This window comes from Agelaius tricolor, unplaced genomic scaffold (assembly GCF_023055355.1).
Source record: "Agelaius tricolor isolate 1412-34295 unplaced genomic scaffold, bAgeTri1.0.p SCAF_9, whole genome shotgun sequence".
Lineage (NCBI taxonomy): Eukaryota > Metazoa > Chordata > Aves > Passeriformes > Icteridae > Agelaius > Agelaius tricolor.
In genome coordinates this window covers 32,768,024-32,793,781 of record NW_027269269.1, presented here as the reverse complement: position 1 = coordinate 32,793,781, position 25,758 = coordinate 32,768,024, and the positions used below count along the sequence as shown (strand labels likewise).

Below are 25,758 nucleotides of genomic sequence, written 5' to 3'. Positions count from 1 at the left end.
TTTTGAAGTGATAAGAAACCTTCTGCAGCATCATATTCCTTCATAAGCTGAAAAAACTTCTGGGTAATACTTAACATATTATGTTCCACAGAAAGGCAGAGTCTGAAATGTACAATAACTGATTAAGTGTGACTTAAAAATGATTTTCAAAAACACGCATTAATGCATAATGCATTTTCTAACCAAATTTTTATCTGACTCACACAAAAAGGTGAAATACAGAGTTAAAAAGTGAAAATACAAGGCTATTCAAATAGGAGAACATATTATTAATAAAAAGTAGCAAACTGTGACTGCATGGATTTTTTTTTTTAGGATCAGGAAGGACAATATCCTGGTGCTAAAACTGGAGAAGGAAAAAAGATGACAAAACAGGAGCCTGACAAAATGAAACATAGAAACTGCCTTTTGTCAGACATGTGAACAGCTGACTATTGTAATCAATCTCCCCCTAGGTAATGGATTTCCTTCAATGTTAATTTCTTCCAAAAACATATGCATCAGGCATTATACTATTGGCATGCTAATGAAATGAAATCTTTCCAACTGGCTCTCATCTTATTATTTTTTTTTTCCTTATTTTGGAAAACTGTCAGTTGCCCCAGGCAAATAACATCTATAAAATAATAGAAACACATAATAGAAATTTTGTAAGGACCAACTAGAAAGCATCTGTATCTTCAGTGATATGTTTTTATAGTGCCAGTTTAGAAATCTGGGCAGAACTCTAACTATGTTTATACAGAGAGGCTAAAAGAAGAGTGATAATTTCAAAATATGTTGGAATTTCTTTGGTTTTCATTAATCTCTTACAACTCAGAATCCTTCAACAAATCAGGATATTTATGAAACTCAGGTGTGGATAGTCTTATTTAAATCTGATATTTACAGTAAGTCCAATTTACTTTTAAAACTAAGAATTACATGCTGTTGCCAAACATGGAAAACCCCCTGAAGTACTAGTTTAGTATTTCACATAGAAAGTCACAAAGAGACCTAATACTTGATGCAGTGCTTTCATATCCACAGTTATTCTTCATTTATGTTAAACTGAACAAACTATTTCATGAGGGGCACTGTCTCCTCCAAAAATTCCCAACTGTCAGGAGGATTAGCCTCATGAGAACCATTACCGGGTCGGGTTGGTTGCACTTCCATGGTACTGGACGGTTTGGATCCTGAAGAAACAGTCTGTTTTTCCTCAAAAGCTGAAAAAAGAATCTAAGCTTAAAATGCTGAGAGAGCTGTGACTTGATGGATTAGCATCAAACACTGAGCAAAGGCTGTGCATTTCCAGAAGATGCCAACGCTAAGCTGAGCAAGACGGCAGATGGCCTCAAGTGAGATGTGACACAACGGCTGCGACAAGGGGAGGGGATGGCTGGAAAATACAGGTTTCTAGCCTTGGAATGCAAGTGCTACATGCTTGAAAGAACTCTTACCAGCAAGGAATTCTCTCTTATTTAATTTTCTGGGTAAGAGCTGCAGCTATACACACAGAAATGAGATGACAACGAGATATGACAACACTGTGTTTGGGCAGTTTTTAAGCTGACAACAGATACATTCTTCAGGTGGTTGGTTACACAGACACATGAATGGTGAATAAGCAGCTCTCTGTGAATGTTGGTAGCCAAGATTAAAATTTGCAGGTCTATATGACACCAAGATGAAAAAAAATCGTGGAACTAATCTGTTAATTACCCATTTCCATCTCTTTTTTTTCTGTAGAAGGTAGAGATATGGATGCCAAGTCTGGACTCTGAGTAGCTAAGAGTAAACATGAAACAAAATTTTGTCATTCCAAGACAGACTCTTCTGGCAAGTGATACAAAATCTAATTTCAACTGTAACTAACAAGGGTTTTTTTGTTTGAATGTCTCTTTGCTCCATTAATTTCTACCCCATTCATATTTAGCATACCCTACCTAATCAAGCTGAAACCTCATTTCTTAAGAGGATTTTACTTACAGCAAGGCAGCTACAACACAACATTTGATATTCACACCACTTGCAGGTCACTAGTCACTACAGCAACATATATAACTATTTTTAAAGAAGTTGTAATGGTAAAAGATAAGAGTAGTACAATGAAATCAGTGAAATAATAGTTGAAGTTAGTAACAACATCTACTAGCTGTTATCTGTGATGAGGATTATTACAAAGACCATCTGGTTTCTTCACTTAGAAGTATGGATAACCTGAAGCGTGCTTTAATGAAAATGGAGCCAAGATGGAATTGGGCACTCTCACCCAAAAGCCATCTTGAACAAGCTTCCACCATGTGCAGGTTTTGCACTGCTGCTACTCATCCTATTTCACAGTATGAACTGGTCAGTAAGTATTTTTCTTTCTGTTAAATCCCCCATTCAAATAATTAGGTGTAGTGTTCATTTCCAGTAGAGGAAATATGAATATCCATGCCAAAAAGTGAACAGCCTTTTTTTCACACATTGGATCTGCTTTCCCATTTACTTTCAATCTACCTTATCACATTAACAATTTGGATCCCGGGTTACTATCCTGATATAGTTGGCCTCAGCAGCTGGACTAGATGATCACTGCAGGTCCCTTTCAAATGAAACCATTCTATTCTATATGTCTAGAGAAGAAAACACTGCCAACAAAAGCCATACGATTCACAGCTTTTGGCAAAAGCTTCCATTGATCCATTTACACCCAGAAAGAACTATAAGAGATTTCCCAAAGGCATCAGAACACTGAAGGCGTGTTCACAAAGCTATCTTTTCAGAAACATTTGAATCCAAAAATATACTGACCACACAAGAAGTCTACAAAACAAAGGAGAGATCTCCCTCTAGCACAATCCAGATAGAAAAATAAACAAAAAATTCTTCAGGGGAGCTAGGGCAGAATACAGGTCACACACAGTTGAATTTCATAAACTAAATTTTGCTTACTTTGCTGGTTTTATGACAGCAGGTGACCAAAGCATTCAGAGGTACAGTGCAGAGAAATCTCCTCTGTATAACCATGCCCTGACTCTCACAAAATATCTTTGACTTCAGCAGTGATTTCATGGAGAGCACAGATGCTCCCTTTGACCCAATGGCTGGGCCTAGCCTCTCATAATGAAATCCCACTTTTGCAGAGTGAAACTATTCAAAGGGAATGGAGGACATGAGAACAAAATCATAATAAATACTTGAATGAAACACTTATTTTTTCCTCAAATGCTATTCTTCCACCTTTACCACTGAGGCAAACACAGGATTAGATTATTCTTTTTTTTATAGAAAGAAAAAGTATTTTACATCCTTAATATTTTCAGTTTTCCAACTACATTTATATCAAATAGGTTCTTAAATCACTGTGTTTCTCTTTTTCCAGTGCTGCTTCTAATTGGATTTAAAAAAATGTCTCTCCCCATCCCCTCAAACATATCTGGAAAAGAGCTGTCAAGAGAATCTAACCAATTAAGAACAGATTATGAAGATTATTTACATGTTCTTGAGAATCTACTTCAAATATGCATTTCAAGAACTAAGAGGCATTTCTGGAAATTATTTTAAAATTTTGCAGACTAGATTAAGCAAAAGTAGGCCATCCTAATAAGCCAGCACTATTCTATAATAACTTCTTGACTAATGCTTAATGTCATCGAAATGAATGTGATTCAAGGGCCCTCTAGGTAACCAGTGTAATAGCTGTTAATACTGAAAGCAGCAGCAAGCAATAGTTTTGCTAGGATGAGCTATTTTAACACAAACACACAGAAAATATGGGCCTGTTATGAAATCAGAGGTCTTGAGCAAGGGCGACACAGGGTACAATATAGAGGAACAGAGGCATGAGATGGTGAGAGGTGGGACTAAGGCTGACACTGGACACCCCCTGCCACAAACAGCTCAACAACATCAGTTATAAAAACTGCACACTTGAAACTGGACAAAAATTAGTTTAGGTTAACAACAAGGACACAGAAATCATATCTACCATATACAAATGGTCCCCTATGTGGTGAGCTCACATCTGAGATGTCTCCCAGCAGAAGAAAGTAAGAGAGAAGGGAGGAAGAACAAAGCATCCAAACAAACATCATGTTCTTCCCAGCACAGGACTCCAGATGCTCATAACTTGCTGAAATATCCCCACTAATCACCAATACAAGCACCAAAGCACCGAGCTTAGAGTCCAGTTGTGCAATGAAGGGGTGTACATAGCATCCCAAAAGGGGCACAATATAAGACTGTGTTACTGTTTTAATTACATTTCTTCTCTTATGGGAGCAAGCTTTGTGAAGATAATTTTTTCAGTAAAGTTTACTCATATTTACAAAGAAAGTAATTACCAAGTTCTGTCAATGGACTTTTTGGAGCATCAGGGATTCTGTATCCAGAAGGAAGTAGCTGTATTTCGTTAGAAGCTACGATAAGAAAAATAACCAAAATATCTCTTGATTAAGAATGATACAAGGCACAGCATGGATTTATATTTGGCTTCTAGACCACTCCTGAAAAAATGATAATTAATAAAAAAAAGAAAAAGTAGTTCCAATCTAGAGAAAAAAAAACACATAAATTGTCACTTTAAAAGGTATGTGGAATATGAAGGAAGCCCTTTTTTCCTTAATTGTTAGACAAAGATCTATCAAGCATGAGAATTTGACAATGAACATCTGCCAGTAACTTCAAGCACCTAGTTTAAAATTAATCAATGATCCATCTTAATTAGTTTTCATATTTTAATCTTTGAAACATAGCAAAACCAAGGAAAGTTGAGTATGGTTAAAAAAAGGTTATTAGAAATTAAAATGAAATTAGATTGACTGCTGGTTTCGCTTCAGTAAATTCTGGGAATCTGCTGTCAAATTTAAATGAAAAAAGAAAAAAGTGCAAGTAAGACATTGATGTAAATCCATAAGATTGTGTAAAATGCATTTATTGAGAAGCATTAACAGTTCTCTTCATGGGAAGATCTGCATTTCAGTCCTGCAAGCATTCCTGGTCCTTTCCTTTATCATACATCCTCCTGAATGCAGACTAGCTGTGCTTTAGAAAAATCTAAGTGGCGTTTTTAAAAAAATAGAATTAAATACAACCTGAAGTTTAGATTTGTCCTCGCAATTTTGCATGGCTCAGGGAAGAAAATACAAGCAATAAAATCAACATTAGGGAATTTAGAATTCTGAAAAACAGAACTAAATAAGTGTTACATGAAATCACAAAACTAACCATACAATATTGAGATAAAAAAATTTTAAAAATCAATAGAGCTTCTCTTTCCTTTAAGGCAAATACAGTTATATCCCATCACGTGCTATATAAAATTGTTCTTACTCATTGCTGTTGGTGTTACCTAAAAGAATCTGTAATCAGAAGAAAATCAAGGAAGTAATTATTTAAAATCTATCACTGAGGTAAATTTTACAGATGGAAATTTTATGTTATGTCAAACATGCAGATCACATAGACAGAAAGTATTTATTTCAAAAATCAAATTGAATCACGCAGTGAAATCCGTGTAAACCACAGTTCAGTCAGAGCTAGGCGCATCCTGCTTTACAATTCATTCCAGTATTAGTCACTGAAACCACAAAAGAAACCAGAATATTTTAATCAGGACTTCCTTGGGAGCCAACACAAAGAGGATGCAGCAAGTAGTAGAAAAATTCTGCGGAAGGTAAAAAAGTGTTTAATGCAGAAAGAATGTAAAAAGCAGAAAAATTAGTTACCCGGGATGTTTTGAGCTTGCACCAATTTGGGTTTAGGCGTCGATCTAAAAGCTTCAGGTCCGTGTGTTTTCCCAGCCTGAGCTAGAAGAAAGAACCTTAATGTAATTTAAAATCCCCCTGAACTTCTCTTCGTCTACTACCCAAAGGCTCATGCTTTTCTTATCACCATTTCACATCACATGATTAGAATTATTTCTACAGCAGCTCAACTCCACCATGATTAATATTTACTTTTGTTTTCACATGTGAAATCTATATGATGTTTTGGATTTATTTTGCTGCAGCTTTATATTAACAAAAGAAAACAGAAGTCATGAACAGCAAAGTTAAAGTCACACTGTACTTCTGTTACAGCCTCTTAAATTCATTACAACAGATTATAAACAAAATCCATTACATTACAAAGCAATTTGCACAAAATATTTACAAATATTTTCCCTGTTATTCAGAATGGTTTTTAATCCTTTTAATATAAAAATTTTCAGGAACGTAAGAAATACTCACCTGTAATATCTCAGAATTATTACTAATCTCAGAAAATTACTAATTTTCTAGTAATTATAGAATTTGTTATAGAATAGGTTTTGATTTCCATTCATTCTTCTACTTGTACATTTTTAGAGTAATACACAGGCAGTTTATTAAACAGCAATTAAATGTACCTAAACTGAATTGCTGGCCATATTTTAACAAGCCACTGCATAACTGTACTCTGCAAGCTGTTTCATATAATGATTGATGCCAATAGTAAGTCAGTCAAGGTCAATTCTTTCCTCTGCATCTTGCTGGAGATCGCAGAGGTGTTTAATCAGTCATGCAGTACCCAGAATTGGTCGTCTAAGACTGTAAAATGACAATGGCTATGGAGCACAGAATGGTAAGTTCTCAGCCTTGAATGCCACAAGCACATTAATGCCCTCCACAGAGCAAATTGCACAGTATTTAGTGCATGTAGCTACTTGGAAGAGATCTTTAATATTGATGGTTGGCATTAATATAGCACTAAGTTTTAGTATTAATTTAATAAAAGATCGCTTTCTTTTTGAGACACATTAGAAGACATTTTGGTTTTTCCTGCATGCTCTCCAAGCTTTTTCCACAATCTATTTAACACACTTCAAGCAAGAGCTGATCATGGATGTTTATAAGCTTCTTACTTCATTTAGTGAAAAAAAAAAGTGCTGTTTCCCACATTCTAAATAGTGGGATTCAGATGCTATTACAGTTACACTATTTTCTAGTTTGGAGAATGTGTCACACAGTCTGGAGTCTTTACAGATGCTGCTTTGTTATGGCTCAATTCATCTTCCAAGTCAGTCACTGTGCTGTCTCTGCCATCAGTGCAAGGAGCAGTTCATTGTCCAGAGAAGGAAGAGAAATTTCTCTCTATGAAACTTCACTCTTACAAAATACTGAAGCAACAACTAACTACCTGTACCTCAGGAGCAGTACAAAATCTAACATTTCTTGTTGGTGAGGTGCAATAATGAAAAGAAACTCAAACACAAGCAAATACAGAACTCATGATGTCAGAGGGTTTACACTCAAGTGAAATGTGTCTTTGCTGAGCAAGCTGAACAAGATAAAACATCCCTAGAATTAGAACAAAAGAAACCAAGCTCCCAGTTTTGCACAAAACATTGTAGGGATGACATGAAAATAAGACAGATATTTTTGTTAAAAAGAAGATACAGGAAGAAGAAAGTTTAGGCCATGAAAGCTAAATTAGAGAAAAGAGAAATGCCTCTGATTATTCCAGGGCAGCAGGTAAGCTAGGCCTATTGTAGTGGTTCAAGGCTGTCTGCAAAGTAAAGCATTAACACAGCCAAGTTATTTTATCATCACAGCCTGGAATACAGCAAGAATGCACCTAGGCAATGTTTCTTAAACTGTTTCCTCTGATTTCTCTTGATTCTCTTTTCATCTTCATGATGATGAAAGACATTATGATGAAAACATTAATCTCACTCCTGATATACCCTGTGAGCACAAGGGGAACTCTTCAGGGGGCAGAATGAGGACAGGAGGAACAGAACTTGGGAGACATGGCAACAAAGGAGTTATTTCAACTGAACATTAACCCTGGTTGATGGATTCACAGGTGGCACTTCTCATTTCAAGTCTATTCCATATTTCAAAAATCTAATTCACTAAATCTGTAGTATGACCTCCCACATAAATAACTAGCTCTCTTTTTTTGCTTTTCTTTTATTTTTTTTACAGAGAAACTAGTTCTTTCATGTTCCAGACTAATGTGCTCATGTTTCTAAGGGTTGGTGAGCTCCAATTTCCCTGTAAAGTTATTAGAAAGACACATTTAGCAGAGAAAAAAAGTTGCAGCAGTAGTTTGAGGTATATTAGACAACAATTCAAAGATTGAGGAAAACACAAGAGATTTGAGCTGTTATGTTAAGAATAAATTAGTCCTGAGTGGAAAATATTGTAACAAGCCTGGCAAAAACAAAGAATGAAAGAGCTTACTAACAAGTCTTTCCATGGAAATGCATGCCAAGGGAGGGGAGGATTGAAATTAAGAAAATGATGGGATTCCTGGTAGACAAATACATGAAAAAAAGTTACTAAACTGTGTCACATCACAGAACACACCCTTTGATGAAGAGCCAGTGGAATACAAGAGCAGCCCAGCTCACAGAGCCTTTCAGATGGACTGCTTGCTGAAATACTTGGAGCTCCCTTCCCTTCTAGTATGGCTGATGACACAACAGCTGCTACAGCACAGAGCTCCTGCTAAATCACTGTGCTCTTGCCAGTCTGGCACCAGTCCTTAAACCTGCCACAGCAAATAATTATTATGCCTTACTCAAAGAATCCAGTATGATTTTTCAAATAGCAATGTCTGATTTAAATATAATGAAGTAGATCCTATTGCTAAACTCAATTAATTATGTCTATATACTAAACTGTTTAAATGCAACCCTTGAAAAGGCTTTGAGGGTTGGTGCTCAGATCTCTCACCTAAGTTACTCATAAAAGAATACTTCAGTATTTTAGCCAGACAAGTTCTTTTTCCATGTTCCATGGCATGACTTGAAGAACATTTTTCTTTTAAAGGATTAATTTGCACTTCCCTGTTTCCTGACTTTTTTTTTTTTTTTTTCCTCTTTAACTGAAATAACCACAATGGAGTGTGACATACTCTTACTTTAACATGAGGCACTGGTGCTGAGATCAACAAATAATATCTGAAAGGAATGGTCACCACAGGGAAAAAAGGCATGGAAGCAAAACCACAAAGGAAGCTTGAAATGGAAGATGAAAATTCCAAATATATCCATAAGTAACTATTGGTGTGAGAGCAATAAGAATGTGTTTAGTTGTAACAAATTGTTACTAAATTGTTACAAGAAAAGAGAGTACTTGCCAATTATTATGAGAGTAATGAAAACTTCTCCAACTTCATAAACATACAATTCTGTGCCATGTCAAGACACGGCATTGTTTATGGTTAGAAATTCTACATGTTGGTACATAAATATAATTACAGAGCACAAAGGAAAGGAAATGGAATGAACCAATGCTCTCCTCCCCAGCTGCCACATTTCACCTTCCTTAGCTGACTGACCAATACATTCCATCAACAAGGAATGACACATTTTGATTAGAGGAATTCAAGCTTGACGGCTGAGATTTGAGGACATGGATTCTGATGGAGAACCAACCATATAAATGTATTCAGTTCTCACTTTCACAAAAAATAGCAAAGTTCTAGAAAACACACTTCCAGATTGCCAGTTCTTGAACAGCAGTTACTTAAACAAGGTAAATAATCTAGTAACATAGTAAAAAAATTTAATTCCAAAAGAGACATTGCACTGTAAGAGAAAACAAAGCAATCAAACAACCTAAAAAGACTCCTTACAGCTTTCTGAAAAGGATCCACACATTTTCAATGCGTCCTTTGATAATAAATTCTTGTGAAGAGGCATTGCTTTTTCCCCTCTTAATATTTAGGATGAACAGTAAAGAGCCATCCCTATGAAGATTTTGCAGACAGGAAGGAATGGTTTAAAGTAGAATTTGGAAAATATATTTATCTATTGAGTAGAAAATAAAGTTCTAGCATTTTCATAGAAGAAAAAAAGATGGATTAGTTAGTCTGAAAGATTATTGTCAATGATTACATGACATTGCTGCATTTCTTTACACCTTTTCAATTCTCTATGTATTTTTGAAGGGTTTTTTATTCTGCTTTGGTTTTTTTTAAGACTAAGGTGCTATGATGAAGTTAAGCATAGCATTTTTTTATATACTTAATGAATAAAATAAACACAATCATATAAACAATAAAATAAACAAAATCATATTTAAGGGTAGTATCTGTCTGACTCGTGTGATGTCAAAGAAACCACATACTACACTACCCCATCCAGCCAGGAAAGGCCTGACAGACAGAAGAGACTAATGCCAGCAAGATCCATAATATGTCTAAACCAAACCAAAGCAAACCTCTGGTTATTGTTTCCTCAAATTACTTTTTAGTTTTAAAATCTTGCCACTGTTCAAGCATCCGTTCTTCCTTTCAGCAAAGCAGTTGGCAGAAGGCAGCTATTGTCTCCTGTGACAGCAGAACCAAGACTTTCAACCCAGTTATAGGATTAGGGCCAGACAATAGAAAATGAAGATAGGCATATGCCTTCTTAAGCAATTCTGAAATGTGGGTCAATAAAGTGGATGATAAGTTGATCTTCATCATTCGACTCTGAGCAATTCAGCTCTTTCCAGTCCTTTCCACCCCTGCCTCCAGACTGAAAATGTTCAAACATATGACTGGACTTGTCATACAAATTCATAAAGTAGTCTGTGTTACACAAAAAATCCTCACTTTACCATTTTTCAAATTTCAAGGCATGCCGCAAAGTATGATTCTAATTCTAAGTAGTTTTAGAAACCTAATAATTATATCACCTGAAACTTTTGTCCAAAATTAGATTTGGATTTTTATCCACATTACCACTCCTTGCTAATTCAGCCACTATCCTCCTGTCTTCCAGCTCCTATTTTAACTGTAGAGCACAAAGATGGGTTTCATTTTAGTTTATGTATTTGGCAAAGATATTCCACAGAGTTTCTAAAAACAGAATTTTCATTACCTGGAAGGGACTGTGGGGAGATTTCTTGAACTTCTGGTGTTTTGGATTCAGCAGGCCATACTCCAGTTTCATTCTTAGCTAAAAGAACAGACATTAGAGAGTAATTACAAAGATGTATCTGCTCTCTTTTACCACAGATTTATTTCTGTCCCACTTAAGTTTGACTAAGTAAGCCAACATGGACAGCTGAGTACCTTTAGGACCCAATGAATTTCCACTGCACAATCACTGCAAGCTATGTTAAACACATGTGGTTTTGGTTTTGTTTTGTTCATTAAAAGATATTTTAAAAATAAAAATTTACAGCAAGGATTTAATAACTTATGAATCATTATTTTCACAGTGCAAAATGGTTTTCAGCATTTCTCATTTGTTTAGCATTTCTGCTTACCCAGTTTTTTCCTGGATGCTTGAGGTATGTCATCTATTGTCAGGAGAGGAGGAAGTTTCTGCTGACTTTCATTGAGACCTGGAACAATTAGGTGCACTACAGAGAAAGACGTATGCCATTAATTCCAGAAGACATGAAAGCACACAGTCTGCTCTCTGAGATGAGTAACTACTACTAAACCACTGGGAGCTCACTCTGAATATCTGGAAAATGAATTTGTTCTATCCCCATTTGGTGCTATTTGCCCTTTATGCCACTCCTTCTATCACCACCATCTCATGATTTATCAGAGGTGGAAAGCATTTGACACTGGAACACACAACTCTGGAATACTGCAGCATCACAGATACTGGGACAGATTCTGTCTGGTGGGCCAAGTGGGCTCAACACCAGACTGGGTTTGTATGTATGTGTTTGACTCACATCAATACGCTGAAACTCACACAAAGAAAGCTTCAGCCAAAGTTATGCAGTCATAGAAAATATATAAAGGGATGAACAATAAATCCAGGAATAAATTGGTCACAGGGTACATGGTGCAGTGAGCCTTCATGCAAATTTCAGGCAGACCAGGAGTTCACCACCCTGTATGACAGACTTTCCCCTGGTTTAATGTTCTAAGCCAATATTGCATATTCTTATAGGTGAAACAAGAACAAAAAGCATGAAACTGAATGGCTTGGAGGGAAACAGTAATGTCCTGAGATCTAACATCAATTTCTAATTGCAAGATTTCTGTAGTTTAATATGTCAGGTTTGTGACTGTAGATGTGATGTTACTGTGCTACCTTAAAAGCCCAGTAAGAACAATCCCTCATCTCAACAAGATCTTTGCCATAGAACTTCATTTGAAGTATGAAAGAACTCCTTGACTTAAACAGTCACAGTTTCTTCTTTTAAATACAATGACAATGAACTGATTCTACTTCAATTAAGTAACAACATTCTTGAACCATCTGTACCGCCATAAAATGTAACAAATATTGTCTGCACCAGCTGCAAAATACCCTTTGATATGCAAGGAAAAACAATTAAGATCACGGAAAATTAAAAGCATTTGCACAATTCTAAGTTTCAACCAGGGGTTAAGAGAAATAATAAAAATATCTTCTAGTCACCTAATATTGCTCCTGGGAGAGAAGAACTATCTGGTGCTTTTGACTGCGTGCGATTTTGAATAACTGTGGAGACAACACAGGGATATTAGAAGCTAAGTAAAACAACAACAACAAAAAAACTGAAATAAGAAACAAAACCACACCTGAAACAAACCCCAGCATTCTAAAAACCTTTCCTCAATATTTGCAGATTAGGAAACACTCCTAAGCCTTTCTGTATTTATATTCAGTTTAAGAGACTGCAAACTCTGTTTTCTCTACATCATCTCCTAATTGTGCATCTCCCTCCCCTGGCATATTAATTTTGCTGAAACTGAAATTCTGTGCTTATGTTATTATAGGGCCAGCTGCAGGACATCCCATTGCCCTGACACTCATTTTAGTCTCAAGTTACTCTTGCGGAGTAGAAGAATACATTTGAAACAATGCACAAACTTACTTTGTTTGATTATTGTGACAGGGACCAATTTCTTATTATCACTCAGTATAATCTGAAAAAAGAGAAAAAATGGATAAAAGTAGTGCCTTGGGAGAACTGCCATAATAGTAATTGAACTGAGTAATAAAAATAGAGGGTTCTAATCCAATACCACGCCTGTTCCAATTAAACACTGGATATGGCTCTGGCCCTGGTCCCTGATGGTTGTGCTTCAGTTCCCACAGGCTAATGTGGTAATACTGCATTTTGATCTCCTTCTATCAGCTTGAGATGTTTTGCTTAATAAAACCACAGTATTCGACAGTTTAGGAAACCCCAATTCTTTTTTCTCTCAAGGATCTCTGGAGCACTCACTGGGGAGTAGTGCAAAATGCTGAAGAAAAGATGAAATTTACTACAGCAAAACATGTGAAATATATGCAATTACAATTTGGTCACAGGACACAAATATATTCTCAGGAACACTATATTTAGAGCACAGACTATTCCAGAACCAGGTGCACATTTGTAAACCATTAGCACTCTTTGGTGCATAGCCTGATTTAAGTAGATTAGCTCACAAAAATTTTATTTAGTGGAATTGTTTCCAAAGCACAAGCGGCCAGCCACCCACATGATTCTTAAATTTTTATGCTAAATACTTGGACTCTTATGCTGTTCATATCTCTTTGACCCAGATTACATCTTGCCTAAATGTGAATGTGAAATTATATTGATACCATTAAAAAAAAAAAAAAAAAGGAATACCTGAATGGACCCCACAGCTATTAAAAGAAAACAGTTGATAACAAAGATAAGAATTATGAACAAATTGTGAAAGCTTAATAATACACTCAAGTGATGAGAGAAGATAGACTATAAAGCTAATGACATAAAAATGCTACATATATTAAAAGGGAATTGTTTTACTTATATTTGAGTTACAGGAAAGAAAATAACTCCTTCCATGCTAAATACATTCCGCTGAAATCAGAACCAGAGAATGGTAATTTTGCGCTTTATGCCATCTGGCCTACTTCATGTGAAAGAACACTTGCACACTTGAGAAGTCAGCATTTGATGACAAAGTGCTAATCATTTACCTAAGCATAACTATTTTTGTTCTATTTTAAATACTTCTGAAAAGCTTTAAAAACAATGGTTGGGTACACATTAAACACATACCAAAGTTTAAGAAGCTGGAAGAAGGCCAATCTCCACAAGTAAGATGAACCTTTTCTTGGGGAAATGGATGGAGGCAACTTACTCTGTGATCATTGTCTGCTACCTAATAACAGTTTTGCATTGGTGAGAACATGACTCAATCATTGTCATTATATGAGGATAAAAATAATCTTCCTTCTTTATTTTTCCTCTTTTACATTTCCATTTGTTTCCTAGTGAAAAAATTGTCATTATATGAGGATAAAAATAATCTTCCTTCTTTATTTTTCCTCTTTTACATTTCCATTTTGTTTTCTAGTGAAAAAATTGCGTTGCAAATGATCAGCTTTTGAAGTAGCCCGCCTATTCATGTGACTAAGAAAGGGTATGGAATGCATTTGTTAGAAGAAGGTGTCCATTTTATTGCATTTCTCCTCAGCAGCTTTACAATCAAATGAACAGCTCTGAGGCTGTAGTGAGTGCTTGTGTAATCTCTACTGTATAACTTCTAATCATAATTTTATCAGCCTTTTAACTAGTAAACTGTTCTTAGATTGACAAGAACATTCTTTCTTTGTTGACTAATAATGGATGGTTACAATGATAGCACTATAAAAACTCAAAATACCTTTAAATATATTAAAAATGCAGTTTTTCACTCAGGAATGAATAATTGACATGAAATCCATGTTCCCCAACTGCTATAATTAGACTGCTCACCTGTACAAATCTGTAACTGCAGCACTTGAAATCTACCCATGCTGTCAAAGCTTTCTTCTCAGTTTCCACAAAGTGATTAATTTAGATAGTCCTAGTAATATTTACTACTTATACAAACTATTTTGGAAATGTCAGCCCATCATCTGTAGGAATGGCACTATCAATCATTTTTTTTTAGATAGGGAATATAGAGCATATAGGTATTAGGAACAGCAGTTATTTAAACAGCTGCTGCCATCATGAAAGAAGATGGCAAATAATATATTCTTTATTTTCAGAGGAAAATGAGAGATGTAAATTATACCATAGGTCAGGCATCTCACTTCTTACCATATACATACAGCATATTCTTACAGGACTGCAAATCTCAAATGTTCTGTGAACATGGTAACATTACTTTAAGAGACTTGTTCTTTCTTTCTGTGTTGTATTCTGATACTTCAAAAAGCCAAAATTAACTGGCATGCACATAAGAGATTCTTCAAGGAAGGATCATGGTCAGTCTGGTCTGAATAATGTTTGGAAGAGCAGGAATGTTTCCTTCTAGAGTTTAACAAATGGTAGAAGCTGAGTCCTTTTTGGCTGGAAAATTGGGAAGGACTCCACCTTCCAGGCTGACATGAAGCTAGAGGAACTTAACCAGAAAGAAGAGGAAATAAATTTCTACTGCATTTTTTTCTGCCCTACCACTACCAATTGTTTATGAAGGGAAGAAGAATGAGCATTCTAGAACACTCCTTTTCTTCTACTCTCTCCTGAGTTGCTGCTTACACAGCCCTGGGAGCTTAGACAAACTTAAAGGATGAAACTGCCAAAAGAAACACAAGATGATATGTGACTGATGTTGAAAGGGCAGAATGACTAGATGGGTTGGTAACGTTATTTTCATAAACAGCCTTTAAAAATGTCCTTACAGAGAAGAGTTAGGACCATGTTGATATGAGTCAGTTGTGTCTTTGGAGCAAAATAAAGTGCAAACAAACTTGGCCTAAATCACACTCATTCTGGCTTTGCATCAATGATCTGATCACACCACTGAACCATACCACACCTAGTGCTGTGGAAACTGAAGGAACAATATGAACTATCTGCTTTTTTGCACCACTAAAACAAGAATGATAAGAGAACATTTAGAATAATCTATGGTATGTTTTCATGATATTTCTCTGGAGGGTGATAAAGCAGTGCTGCTCTGGAGTTGAGCCCTGTGAAGATCACAAAAAGACTAGATGTTGGCTCTAATCTTCCTTTCATACTCAAGCTGCGCAAATATTTGGAGAACTGGTTTAGCTCATTTTCTCAGGACTTCTCCTGCATAAATAGAATCCCTACTTGCACAGAAGCAGCATAACAGTCAGGGTTCTGGCACACAGGGTTTGCTAAGAGGAGCAAAGGAACTCAGCTTGCACTCCATGGCCCAGGGTGAGTTCCCTGATCTTGGGCTGTGTAACTTTAAAGACGCTCGTGGGACCAAGGGGAAGAACAGTAAAGGTGACTTCAGTAAACAGTAAAGCAACATAATGAGATGAGCACCCTCCTGAATATCTAACCAACTGGATTTATATTACTCACAAATAAAACCTTTTCTCCTGAACTCAAGACATTTGTATATTTCCAATAATGTAAGCATTCCATTGATCCTACTCTGTATGTAATGCAATTATTGAAATATTACTGCCCTAAGTGAATGGACATGGCCTCAAGTTGCACTGTGGAGATTTAGATCAGATATCAGGAAAATTCATTTTCACAGAAAGGGGTGTCAAGCGTTGGAAATGACTGCCCAGGAAAACAGTAGGGAAATCATCATGCCTGGAAGTGTTAAAAAATACATGGATACAGCACTTGAGGACATGGTTTAATGGTAAACATGGTGGTGGTGCTGGGTTAGCAGTTGGAATTGAGGAAGTTAAAGATCTTTTCTAACCTCACTGATTCTATGATTCTGTGCATACCTAATTATTCCTAGAAGGAAATGTATTTAATGAATTATGATTTGATTCCTGAAGGAATTCCAGGTCTGATAATTACAGACCATTTATAATATTCTGAAATATGAAAAACAAACAATGAGAAAACATGCATTACCATTTCCTACCATGAAAATATTTGGAAAATCTCAGACAGAAGAGAATTGTGAAGGATGGGTTATTCTTTTGTAATAATTAACACTCATTACTTAACCCTCTAAAATCTTTAAAGTAAGAGGGATTTCTACAACTTTTCTTGGGAAGTTGTCCATAGTCTGCCTCAGGGATAATAACCTAAAAAGTAGCAGAACAAAAAAAATCCTCCAGAAGATTAAATGCTGAAAATTGCACTTTGATTAAAAAACAAGGAAAGGAAATATAAAGAAACCAATTTAATCTCATAGTAGAATTGGTAATGCTCAAAAGTTATGACTTAAATGTCTCTTTTTCACTGTACTAAAACCCACTAGCTGGCTTGATTTAGAGAGCCTTCATTTATGCTTCAGCTCTTGGAAGAAAAATAAATCTGGGTACATGAACCCATAAACAAATTAAATCTATCCATACTTGTTTGAGAATGTTTATGGAAAAAGTCAAGTGAGGGGAAAAAAATCTTTATTTATAAAAATCAATTTTTTAAAATTAAATGGTAAAAATTTTACCATGCCACATAAAAGGATTTAATGGACAGCCTAGCAAACTTGATTAAATTGCCCTTTCCAGCTTCCTCTGGTTCTGCAAACACTTGCCTCACATATGGGAACTATCAGTGAATTCAGTGGGATGACTAATTTAGAAAACTTGAGTATATACAAAATTACTCTATAAAATCACATCACCATGTTTTCCCTAAGTTAACTAATCACAACAAATATCACAGTTTAATAAACCTGACTTCTACAAAGGAATAAGCAACTTCTAAATTTTGAATCTACAGCTGGAAACCATCAGATTTATCCGAGATAGGTTGGAAAAAGTGTGGGTAATCATCTCAATTACAGTTCTCAATTATTTTGTCCATCAACACATTTAAACATTTTCCACACAGTGCATTTAACAGATTGTTTTCTATATTGGCAGTTTGTGGCCTTGATAATTTCTTTCTCACTGAACACTAACAGAGAATAAAAAATTTGATCATATGAAACACGAAACAGCTTCAAAAAGAGACTGTTTTGCATACCTGTGTTTGGGAATTAGGTACCAACTTATACATATTCTGGAGTTGTCCATTTACTTTTTTACCTGTTTTGACAGAAAGAAAAATAAATTCACAGAATTATTTTTTTTTTTTTGTCCAAAGCAAAGCAAACCAAGTTTATCCACCTTTTATTTGTCAGCTTGGAAAGTTAGAAGGTTTAATTAAAAGCCTGTATAAAAACACACCATGGAAAAATTGTTTTGCCCTGTGTCTCCAGATCCATTAATATATCTGCAAGTCCCGCTCTTCACATTTTGACAGCAAGGAAATAAAATGTATTCTTCTTGTTTTGTTTATGGTTTTGTTTATCTCAGTGTTTCAACAAACTCCCAGACTTAAACTCTGAATTTTTTTCTCTTAAGTTTTCCTCTTAGTTTCTAAGTATTAGAAGTTTCTTGTGATGCAGCTGTTGAGTAAGTCAAGAAAAAGTCCTGTTCAGCACCTACTCAATTCTAGCATGCTGCTTCAAACTTTCTCTGCATCTTCCACTTTTACACTTTTCTGCTGCCCTTCCAACAATGGATGTGCAAACAAGAGTCAAGCTACATGTTTCCATATTTTTTTCCAAATTCCATCCTAAACAGATGAGAAGTAGAAAAAAATTCAACTCTAAAGAAATGTCAATCGAGACACCTTTAAGTTGGAAACAAGTCTTTCAAAGTGCTTGATACTTCTAAATAACAGGACTTACTATTGGCCTAAATTCAAGGGAAAAGTGACAGAAGTTTTTGAATGACTTCATGAGAAAATCATGGCAAGACAGTCTGAAATAAGCTACTTTCATCTCTTCTGAAAAAAATCAGTTAAATAAATTTGAACTTTTGCCATGCCTTTCATGTGTTTTCAAATTATGAATTAGAAGCAGATTCTCCTCCCAGCCCCTCCCAACATGTTTAGTATATAACAAAAGTTTGGCCAGTGGATTCAACAAATCCAGGAACATGCACAAGAACTTTCAGTTTGTATAATTGATATACTCTTCAGTGGGAACAAGAACATTTACAGTGAAGCATGTTCTGTTTAGGTTGAGATGCTTCTCCTATATGAGAAGAACTTGACACAAAACAAGAAACTAGCACAGAAAAGAAGTGTCTATTTGTGTTGATTGATAAACTTTACAGGCATCTGGTTGTACATTTATTATAAATATGCACTCTCTGTTTACTAGCCACATTTTCGGTATCTACCATGAAAAACATGAAAGGCTTGAATTCAAAAGTGCTGACAACTTTCCCATTATAAGATTCTTTATCAGTAGACCAGAATGTAGACATGCAGGGTAATTACAAACTCTTGGGATTTAGCTGCTGCAGAAGCATCCACTGAATACACAAGTCTACACTGCAGACAAAAGAAATCTTATGTAAATAGAATATGAACTCTTAGAAGAAATAATCTTTCAACCAAATTCAATGGGTCACCATAAACTAACATGAATGATTCTCCTGACCTATTAAAAATGTAAAATGTCTGTAAGAAACAGAATTTAGAAATACATCATATAGAAAGATAAAATTTGGTGGTGTTTTCACCAGTCTTGAACAAGTAATAAACTATAAATATTTGCACTCATCACTCCCTCTTATTCTAAGTGCTGAAATAAATTTCATCATTTGCTCTACAGATGACTTTAAGATGTTTGAAATGTAGAAAAAAACAGAAAAAAAACCACTTGGTAGGATATCTGTAAGGCTGCAAAGCAGAGCTTTTTGTGAATCAGGTATAGATAAAGGCTACCACCATTATCTTCTTTAAGCTATGGTATATCCACGGCATTATTCTGGACTGCTAAAAGAGCTCCATGGACACTGGGCAGGTGCTTCAAACTTACAGCTTTGTACTCTATAATTAAGGCCAACAAAACTGTTTATTAGGGAATATGAAGGTTTTCCCAGTGTTATAAGCCACCGTACTGCTCCTTTCCCCTATCCGCAAGTATATTGAGCTCTGTAACTCACCTACAAGTCAAAACTGAAGTACAAATTAAATTTCAGCTGGAAATCTCATATGAATAAGGCTCTCTAATGAGAATTCCCATTCTTTACATTTTGAGTCAAGCTAAAAATACTAAGCATAGGAGTTTCCACCATCTTCTGAGCAACATCATGTTTCAAAATACCTTTATACAAATACTTAAAGAAAATAAATAAAATGGGATAATCTGTTAAATCCTCTTTTCTTCTCATTACAAGGAGGAAAACTCAACTGATGCCTGTTTCCTCTACTGGTATGAGTGATTCTTTCAGCAGTACATGGTTTTACAAGCGTTAATTTGACATCACTTTTCCTGCATTGTCTTGGGATTTCAGAGGAGAACCTTAAAATACTAATGACATCCAGCCATGGGTGCTATACACTGCTCCATGGAAACAAAAACAAAAGCATACATGACACTGCATGCTTCAGACATGATAAATATAATACTTTGATTGTAAATTAGCCTCAAATTCATCTTTTGAGTGGAGTAACAAAGGGCTCATTGAGGCAGGACAGGCTCCATCTAACCCGAAGACCAGCTTCAATGTAAATGCAGGTGTAAAAGAAGATTCAAATAACACTAATAATTTCCATCACTCATGATGGAAAAGAAATTCAATGGATTAGTTGGGTGATGGTTGATGGATTAGTTCATTACTTGATCATCTTATTATTCATGGCCTAAGGAAAAAGCTTAGAATCCAGCCAGAAGTATAAGTATTCATACTCAACACTTGATCTGTATCAACACTGTATCTGTACTCAACACTGTTAGAATTCTATCAACCTGCAGCAGATCCTCTATTTCCAATGACAAGAGAGCACCTTTCAGAAGATTAGGTGGTAGTTTTTCAAAACCAAAATATTTCTAGTTTCAGCAATTGATAAGAGAATTTTTAGGGGCATAATGGATGGCATTTAAACCATAAAAACTTGATCAGTAACTTACTCTAATTAATACCATAATAGAGGAAAAAATACTGTCAAAATCAGCAGCTATTTGATTAACTATTGTCAAATACTTACTAGAGAGAACTGTCTTATGATTCAAAGTCTTGCTCCAAACACTATCCTCTGCATTGTCTTTAACTCCAAATTCATAAGGTGTATTTGGCTTCAGATTGTCAATCACTGTCTCTGTAGCTGGGCAGAGCTGAAAAACCCATTTCTTGTCTTTACCTTTTTCTCTGTAGCGAACTGTATAGAACCTGCTCAGGGAAAAAAAAAGTAGATCTACTCAAAGGAATTTACTACAACAATTTTTGTGAGAAAATAATGATGATGATGATGATGATGATGATGATAATAATAATAATGTTCTATTGTTCTTGTTCTTCTTTCTGTCTCTTTATGGTCACCAAATATCACAAAAGCCAGATTTATTCCACATATATGTACCCAATCATATAGACCCTGATAGTAGGAATATTGTACAAAGATCAAAAGGACAATTTCCTTATTCACAAACACCCATTCTATGCAAGGTTTTAACCACAAAGTGTAAGCTCATTGTCTGAGCAGTTCCTGTAATTCTGACATATGCCAGAAGCAGTCAATTGAAGCATGAGCCTGCTAGTCAAGAAGCCTCCACTGATTTCTCAAAATCATCTATATTCATCCAGTGAAAGGTATTCCTGTCAAAATTAGCCCAAAAACACTTTCCAGGGAAGACCAGTACTATCTGTTGTTTGTGTAATACATTCCTCATTCAGAGATCCCATTATGCCCCCACTTCAAACAAAAAAATAAACCAAGACATTACTTCCAGCAGTTTAATAACATGATGAATGCTAACAGATTGTGAAATTAGGAAACATTTCTACAGAAATTTCCCAATTCTGTCAAGGAGCACCACCCTGAAAAAGCATGACTGCAATGTTAACCAATCAAAAAAAAGGTAGTGGAAATGGTGAGAGCTTAAGCACAAGAACTCCCCTGGCTGACTATAGTCTCATTTTCAATATACTTGCTGAATCACAACCAGAATGGAGTGGTGGTCTCTTTTCTTGGAAAAGCAAATCTCAGAGGGATTTGGCAACTTTTTAATCCAAGTATTACTGAAAATTGTTACACATAACATAAATAACTCATATCCATCATCCATATTTATCTCACATTTACATCATCTGAAAAGGGACGAATTCAGTCCAATTGTATTTTGCCACACTTAAACAGAACAACTTAATGCATGCAAATCAAGTTTGTAAGATTTATTACAGGAATTATACAGACAATTATATAAAGACAAAGGATCTCTTCCTTAAAAAAACCCAAACCAACCAAAAAAGGGTTCTTAAACAACTGAAAAAGTTTCAAAAGTCCAGACTTAATTAATTACTCCGTGGACCAAACTTAATACAGCCAATTCATAAATCTGCTTCTGCTGAAGTTACGGAAGAGCACTTTCAGAGTACGGTTTAGATGAAATGTGACTGTTGAGTAGACAGAAATTCCTACTTCACTATTAAAACACAACCTAAGACAAGGCAAGTGTCTCTCATGGAAAATATTTCCATACATAATGGTTCACCTTGTTTACAGATTTTATCTCATAACTGTCAAATTTTATTTTTGGCACCAAAAATATAGATTCTCCATGTAAACCAGGAGCTACAATTCAGCTCATTCAGGTACTTCACCAGGTTCCAAGATCAATATTTATGTTCACATAACTTCTTTAACTGTACTACTTTGTGTTCAAAACAAGATATAGTCTAACTTAAAACTTGAAAAGGAAAGAAAAAAAACAGTAAGGAAAAAAAAAAGACAGACAAATAGTGAGTATCCTCTCTCAGTTCCCGGACTACCAAGTAATAATCTGCCTCCTTAATTCTGTGGGCTGTGATCTAATCAAATGTCAAATAATAGACCTAATTGCAGTTAAACTGACAAAGAACATTTTAACTAATCCGTTATTGGCAACATTAAAAGAAGGAAAAATTCTTCTCCTTTGTCCTCTTAATCTATTTGTATGTAGTCACAAAGCCATTAACCAACAGGAGAAGCTTATTTGAACTCCCTGTCACTGTCTTGCAAAGGATGTAACTTTAATAAACAAATTCAATCTTCAACACAAATGCCTCTTACTGGACCCCATACAGTTTTTTGGTGAGGGATTTGGAGTATAGACAGACATCAGATGTGAAGTGGAAATAGTCACCTTCTTCCCTTGTCTGAAAGAGGAATTTTCATTGATTTTCATCCTCATCCTTACCCTTTCCTACCTATTTTAATCCAATGGGATAGAAATAAAGCATTTGTATGTGATGGAAAAAAGAGAGTATACTGCTTCAGTTCAGTTATTGAACAATCTAAATGAACAGCTGCATCAGAAATGAGGAGAAAAAAAACACTAAAAACTTGTTGATAATGAATAGGCTTTTAAGTGGCTTTCCCCACTTGCTTCTAGTGGACAAAATGTTTTACTTTTTAATGCTGTCTCCACACCTGGAAATTTCTTCGCTCTAATATAAATTAAAATACTAAGAACACATGCACAATAAAAAAAAGGCCCCATCTTTCACTTAAATTCAAGACTATTATAAAACCTGAAAAGAGGATTTTCATAATTGTGCCAAACTATGCCATTAGAAAGAAAGACAAACATACAGCACAGAAGAAATGTGCTCTCAATTCCAAGATTTCCAAGCCTATAAAATCTTCACCAAGGGTATAATTATTTCAGTGGAAACTTGCCATAGTGAGTACTAAAAACACGGACTGTGATGACAGAATTTCCTCAACCATTTCAATAAAAAGCAATAAAAATGAAGTTCCATTTAAGAATTTGCAGGTCACAATCATTTGACTATTAAAAATATCTAAGTATCTCCATGTGCTTTTGGGAAAATGCAATCATTTGTTTATAGAGTAAAAATTCAGAAATGCCATGTTTTATCATCAAAGAACAACAACTCATTGTTAAACCAGACCGAAAAACTGCCAAATAAAATGCAATTTCAGTGTCTGCCTGAGAACACTGTACTGATTGAATATTGTTGTAATTTTAATTTCTCCCTTTTTCAAACCTTTCTTTCATCAAAAATACAATATTAAACAGTCAACACATATAATTGAAGACATGAGTAAGCAGTAAGATCCAGTCACCACTCACATCTATCAATCCCCTCGTGGCAGTGACATACAGGCACAAAATGAATGCAGCTGGCTGAACTGGAAACATTCAGCAAAACATCTGCATAGATCCCCTCCAGAACAACATAAGGCAGGCTGAAATAGAGTGCTGTCATACTTACATAGAAGGGAAAGCTACACTACATGTTTCTCAAATAAAACATTTCCCATTATCTCTGTGAGGTAAGAAAAGGAAAAACTGATTGCTCACCACGGGGTCCTAACAGCTAATGCACTGGTGAATCCTCCTAGGAATGCTGGTTTGATGTTTCAGCAAGGAGATGGCACACCCAGCTACACTTGGCGAGAAATTATTTCAATCTAGATTCTCAGCAGGTATAAAGACCTAACAATATTTCACTTAATTTAACAATTCATTTTGATTAATTGATTTGTTATGTGTTTTGGTGGGGGACATTTCATCAGAAAAATGTTTCTTGAATACTCTTGTATTTATATTTATAACAAGTATTAATCAAATGATTGTAGGGGTTACTCTGTTTCTTTGCCAGCTAGCACTCTATAAAACATTAGAGCTCTTTTATCAAACTCCATAAAAGTTAGTACCTCCCTCTCTCCCACTAACAGGCAATGCTTCACTCATTTGAAGATACCACCAATGAGGCCACCCTAGGAACTGCAGAAAAATTTTACCTTTTACCTTTTTACTAGACAGCTAAAACTCCAGCAATTTAAAACAAAATGTGCCATGAGCAGGTGAGAGGGTTTTTTCACTCAGAAATAATCTCTGTAATAATGAGGGGGGAAAAAAAAAAGCAAAATTGGTCACAGCAGAGGAATAAAGATCCTGCAAATAAATCCTGAATAAAGATTCATCAAGAGAGCCTCTCTCCATATACATTAGTGCAAAATCATGGAATGTTTAGTGTCTACATTCTTGAAATTATGTATCTTTGATGATATTTTTACTTTGCTTGCCTCCACATACGGCATACACAAAATGTGATAACAGAAATAAAATAAGTAAGAACAAGTTCATAATTTAAAGGAAGCCACAAGAGCACAAGATTACTCATAGGCCAACCACTGTAGTGATTACTGCAGCTGCAGAGTCAATGCAAAAGACTCTCAGCCTGACACAGAAGGTTGTTTCTCTTCTATGTTCAGCTTACAACGTTTGGTTTTTCAAACTCCATGATGCAAGGCAGTGCTCGGTTTAGAAACAGCCTTTTTTTGCACTGGAAGTCAAAATAAAATGACCATTTTAAAGAAAGAGCACAGAGGGTTTTTGCTATTGAGATGAAGCAAATCTTATTCACTGTTAAAAGAAGTAGAATTCTAGGATGGATAGGCAAGACATTAAGTTTTCATCTGTCAGTGTGAATGATACTGTTTTGCCAAGAATTCCAGTGCCATTTTTCCATTTCTTAACCAAATCTCATTTCAGCCAGATTCCCAGAACATGCTTGCACAGTCAAATATTCAGACTCAAACAGATACTGGAAATCTTATAAGGCAGATTATATAAGGATGGTTTTGTGAGATTTCAAGACTAGGTCAGTTTGTATAAATACCATGGATTTATTTGGAACCAGGTCCCAACCAAAACTCCAAACAACTTAATCATGACTATTTTAGTCCCATGTAACACTAAACAAACAATTAAGCCTTGGAGATATAAGAACATTCCAGCTCTGTGATTTTGTGTTGCCAGAGACAATAGATTAGAAATGTCATTTCTTTTTTGTACACAGAAATGTAATCAGAATTTTTTAAAAGAGACTATCAGCATAACAGGTATTTATTTATTTACAGTTAGACTTCATTAGAAGTGCAGCATCCATTTAATGCTAGAAAGCAATAAAATAAATGGTTTGAACTATGATTTTTCATACAC

General features: G+C 35.4%; 1 protein-coding gene across 13 annotated transcripts in view; it reads right to left on the bottom strand.

Annotated features, from left to right (window-relative positions):
* The window catches only part of ABI3BP (ABI family member 3 binding protein), a 137,127-nt gene that overhangs the window by 75,805 nt on the left and 35,564 nt on the right, over window positions 1-25,758 (bottom strand). For 12 of the 13 annotated variants that reach the window (XM_071433540.1, XM_071433544.1, XM_071433550.1 and 9 more), the window contains exons 5-14: window positions 20,793-20,974; window positions 17,772-17,833; window positions 12,756-12,807; window positions 12,317-12,379; window positions 11,199-11,294; window positions 10,808-10,885; window positions 5,697-5,777; window positions 4,314-4,388; window positions 1,705-1,770; window positions 1,134-1,208 (exon numbers count right to left, since the gene is read on the bottom strand). In XM_071433540.1, the coding sequence (XP_071289641.1) occupies window positions 1,134-1,208; window positions 1,705-1,770; window positions 4,314-4,388; window positions 5,697-5,777; window positions 10,808-10,885; window positions 11,199-11,294; window positions 12,317-12,379; window positions 12,756-12,807; window positions 17,772-17,833; window positions 20,793-20,974 (830 nt within the window). The remainder of the gene's footprint in view (window positions 1-1,133; window positions 1,209-1,704; window positions 1,771-4,313; window positions 4,389-5,696; window positions 5,778-10,807; window positions 10,886-11,198; window positions 11,295-12,316; window positions 12,380-12,755; window positions 12,808-17,771; window positions 17,834-20,792; window positions 20,975-25,758) is intronic. The other variant, XM_071433548.1, reaches the window with a different exon arrangement.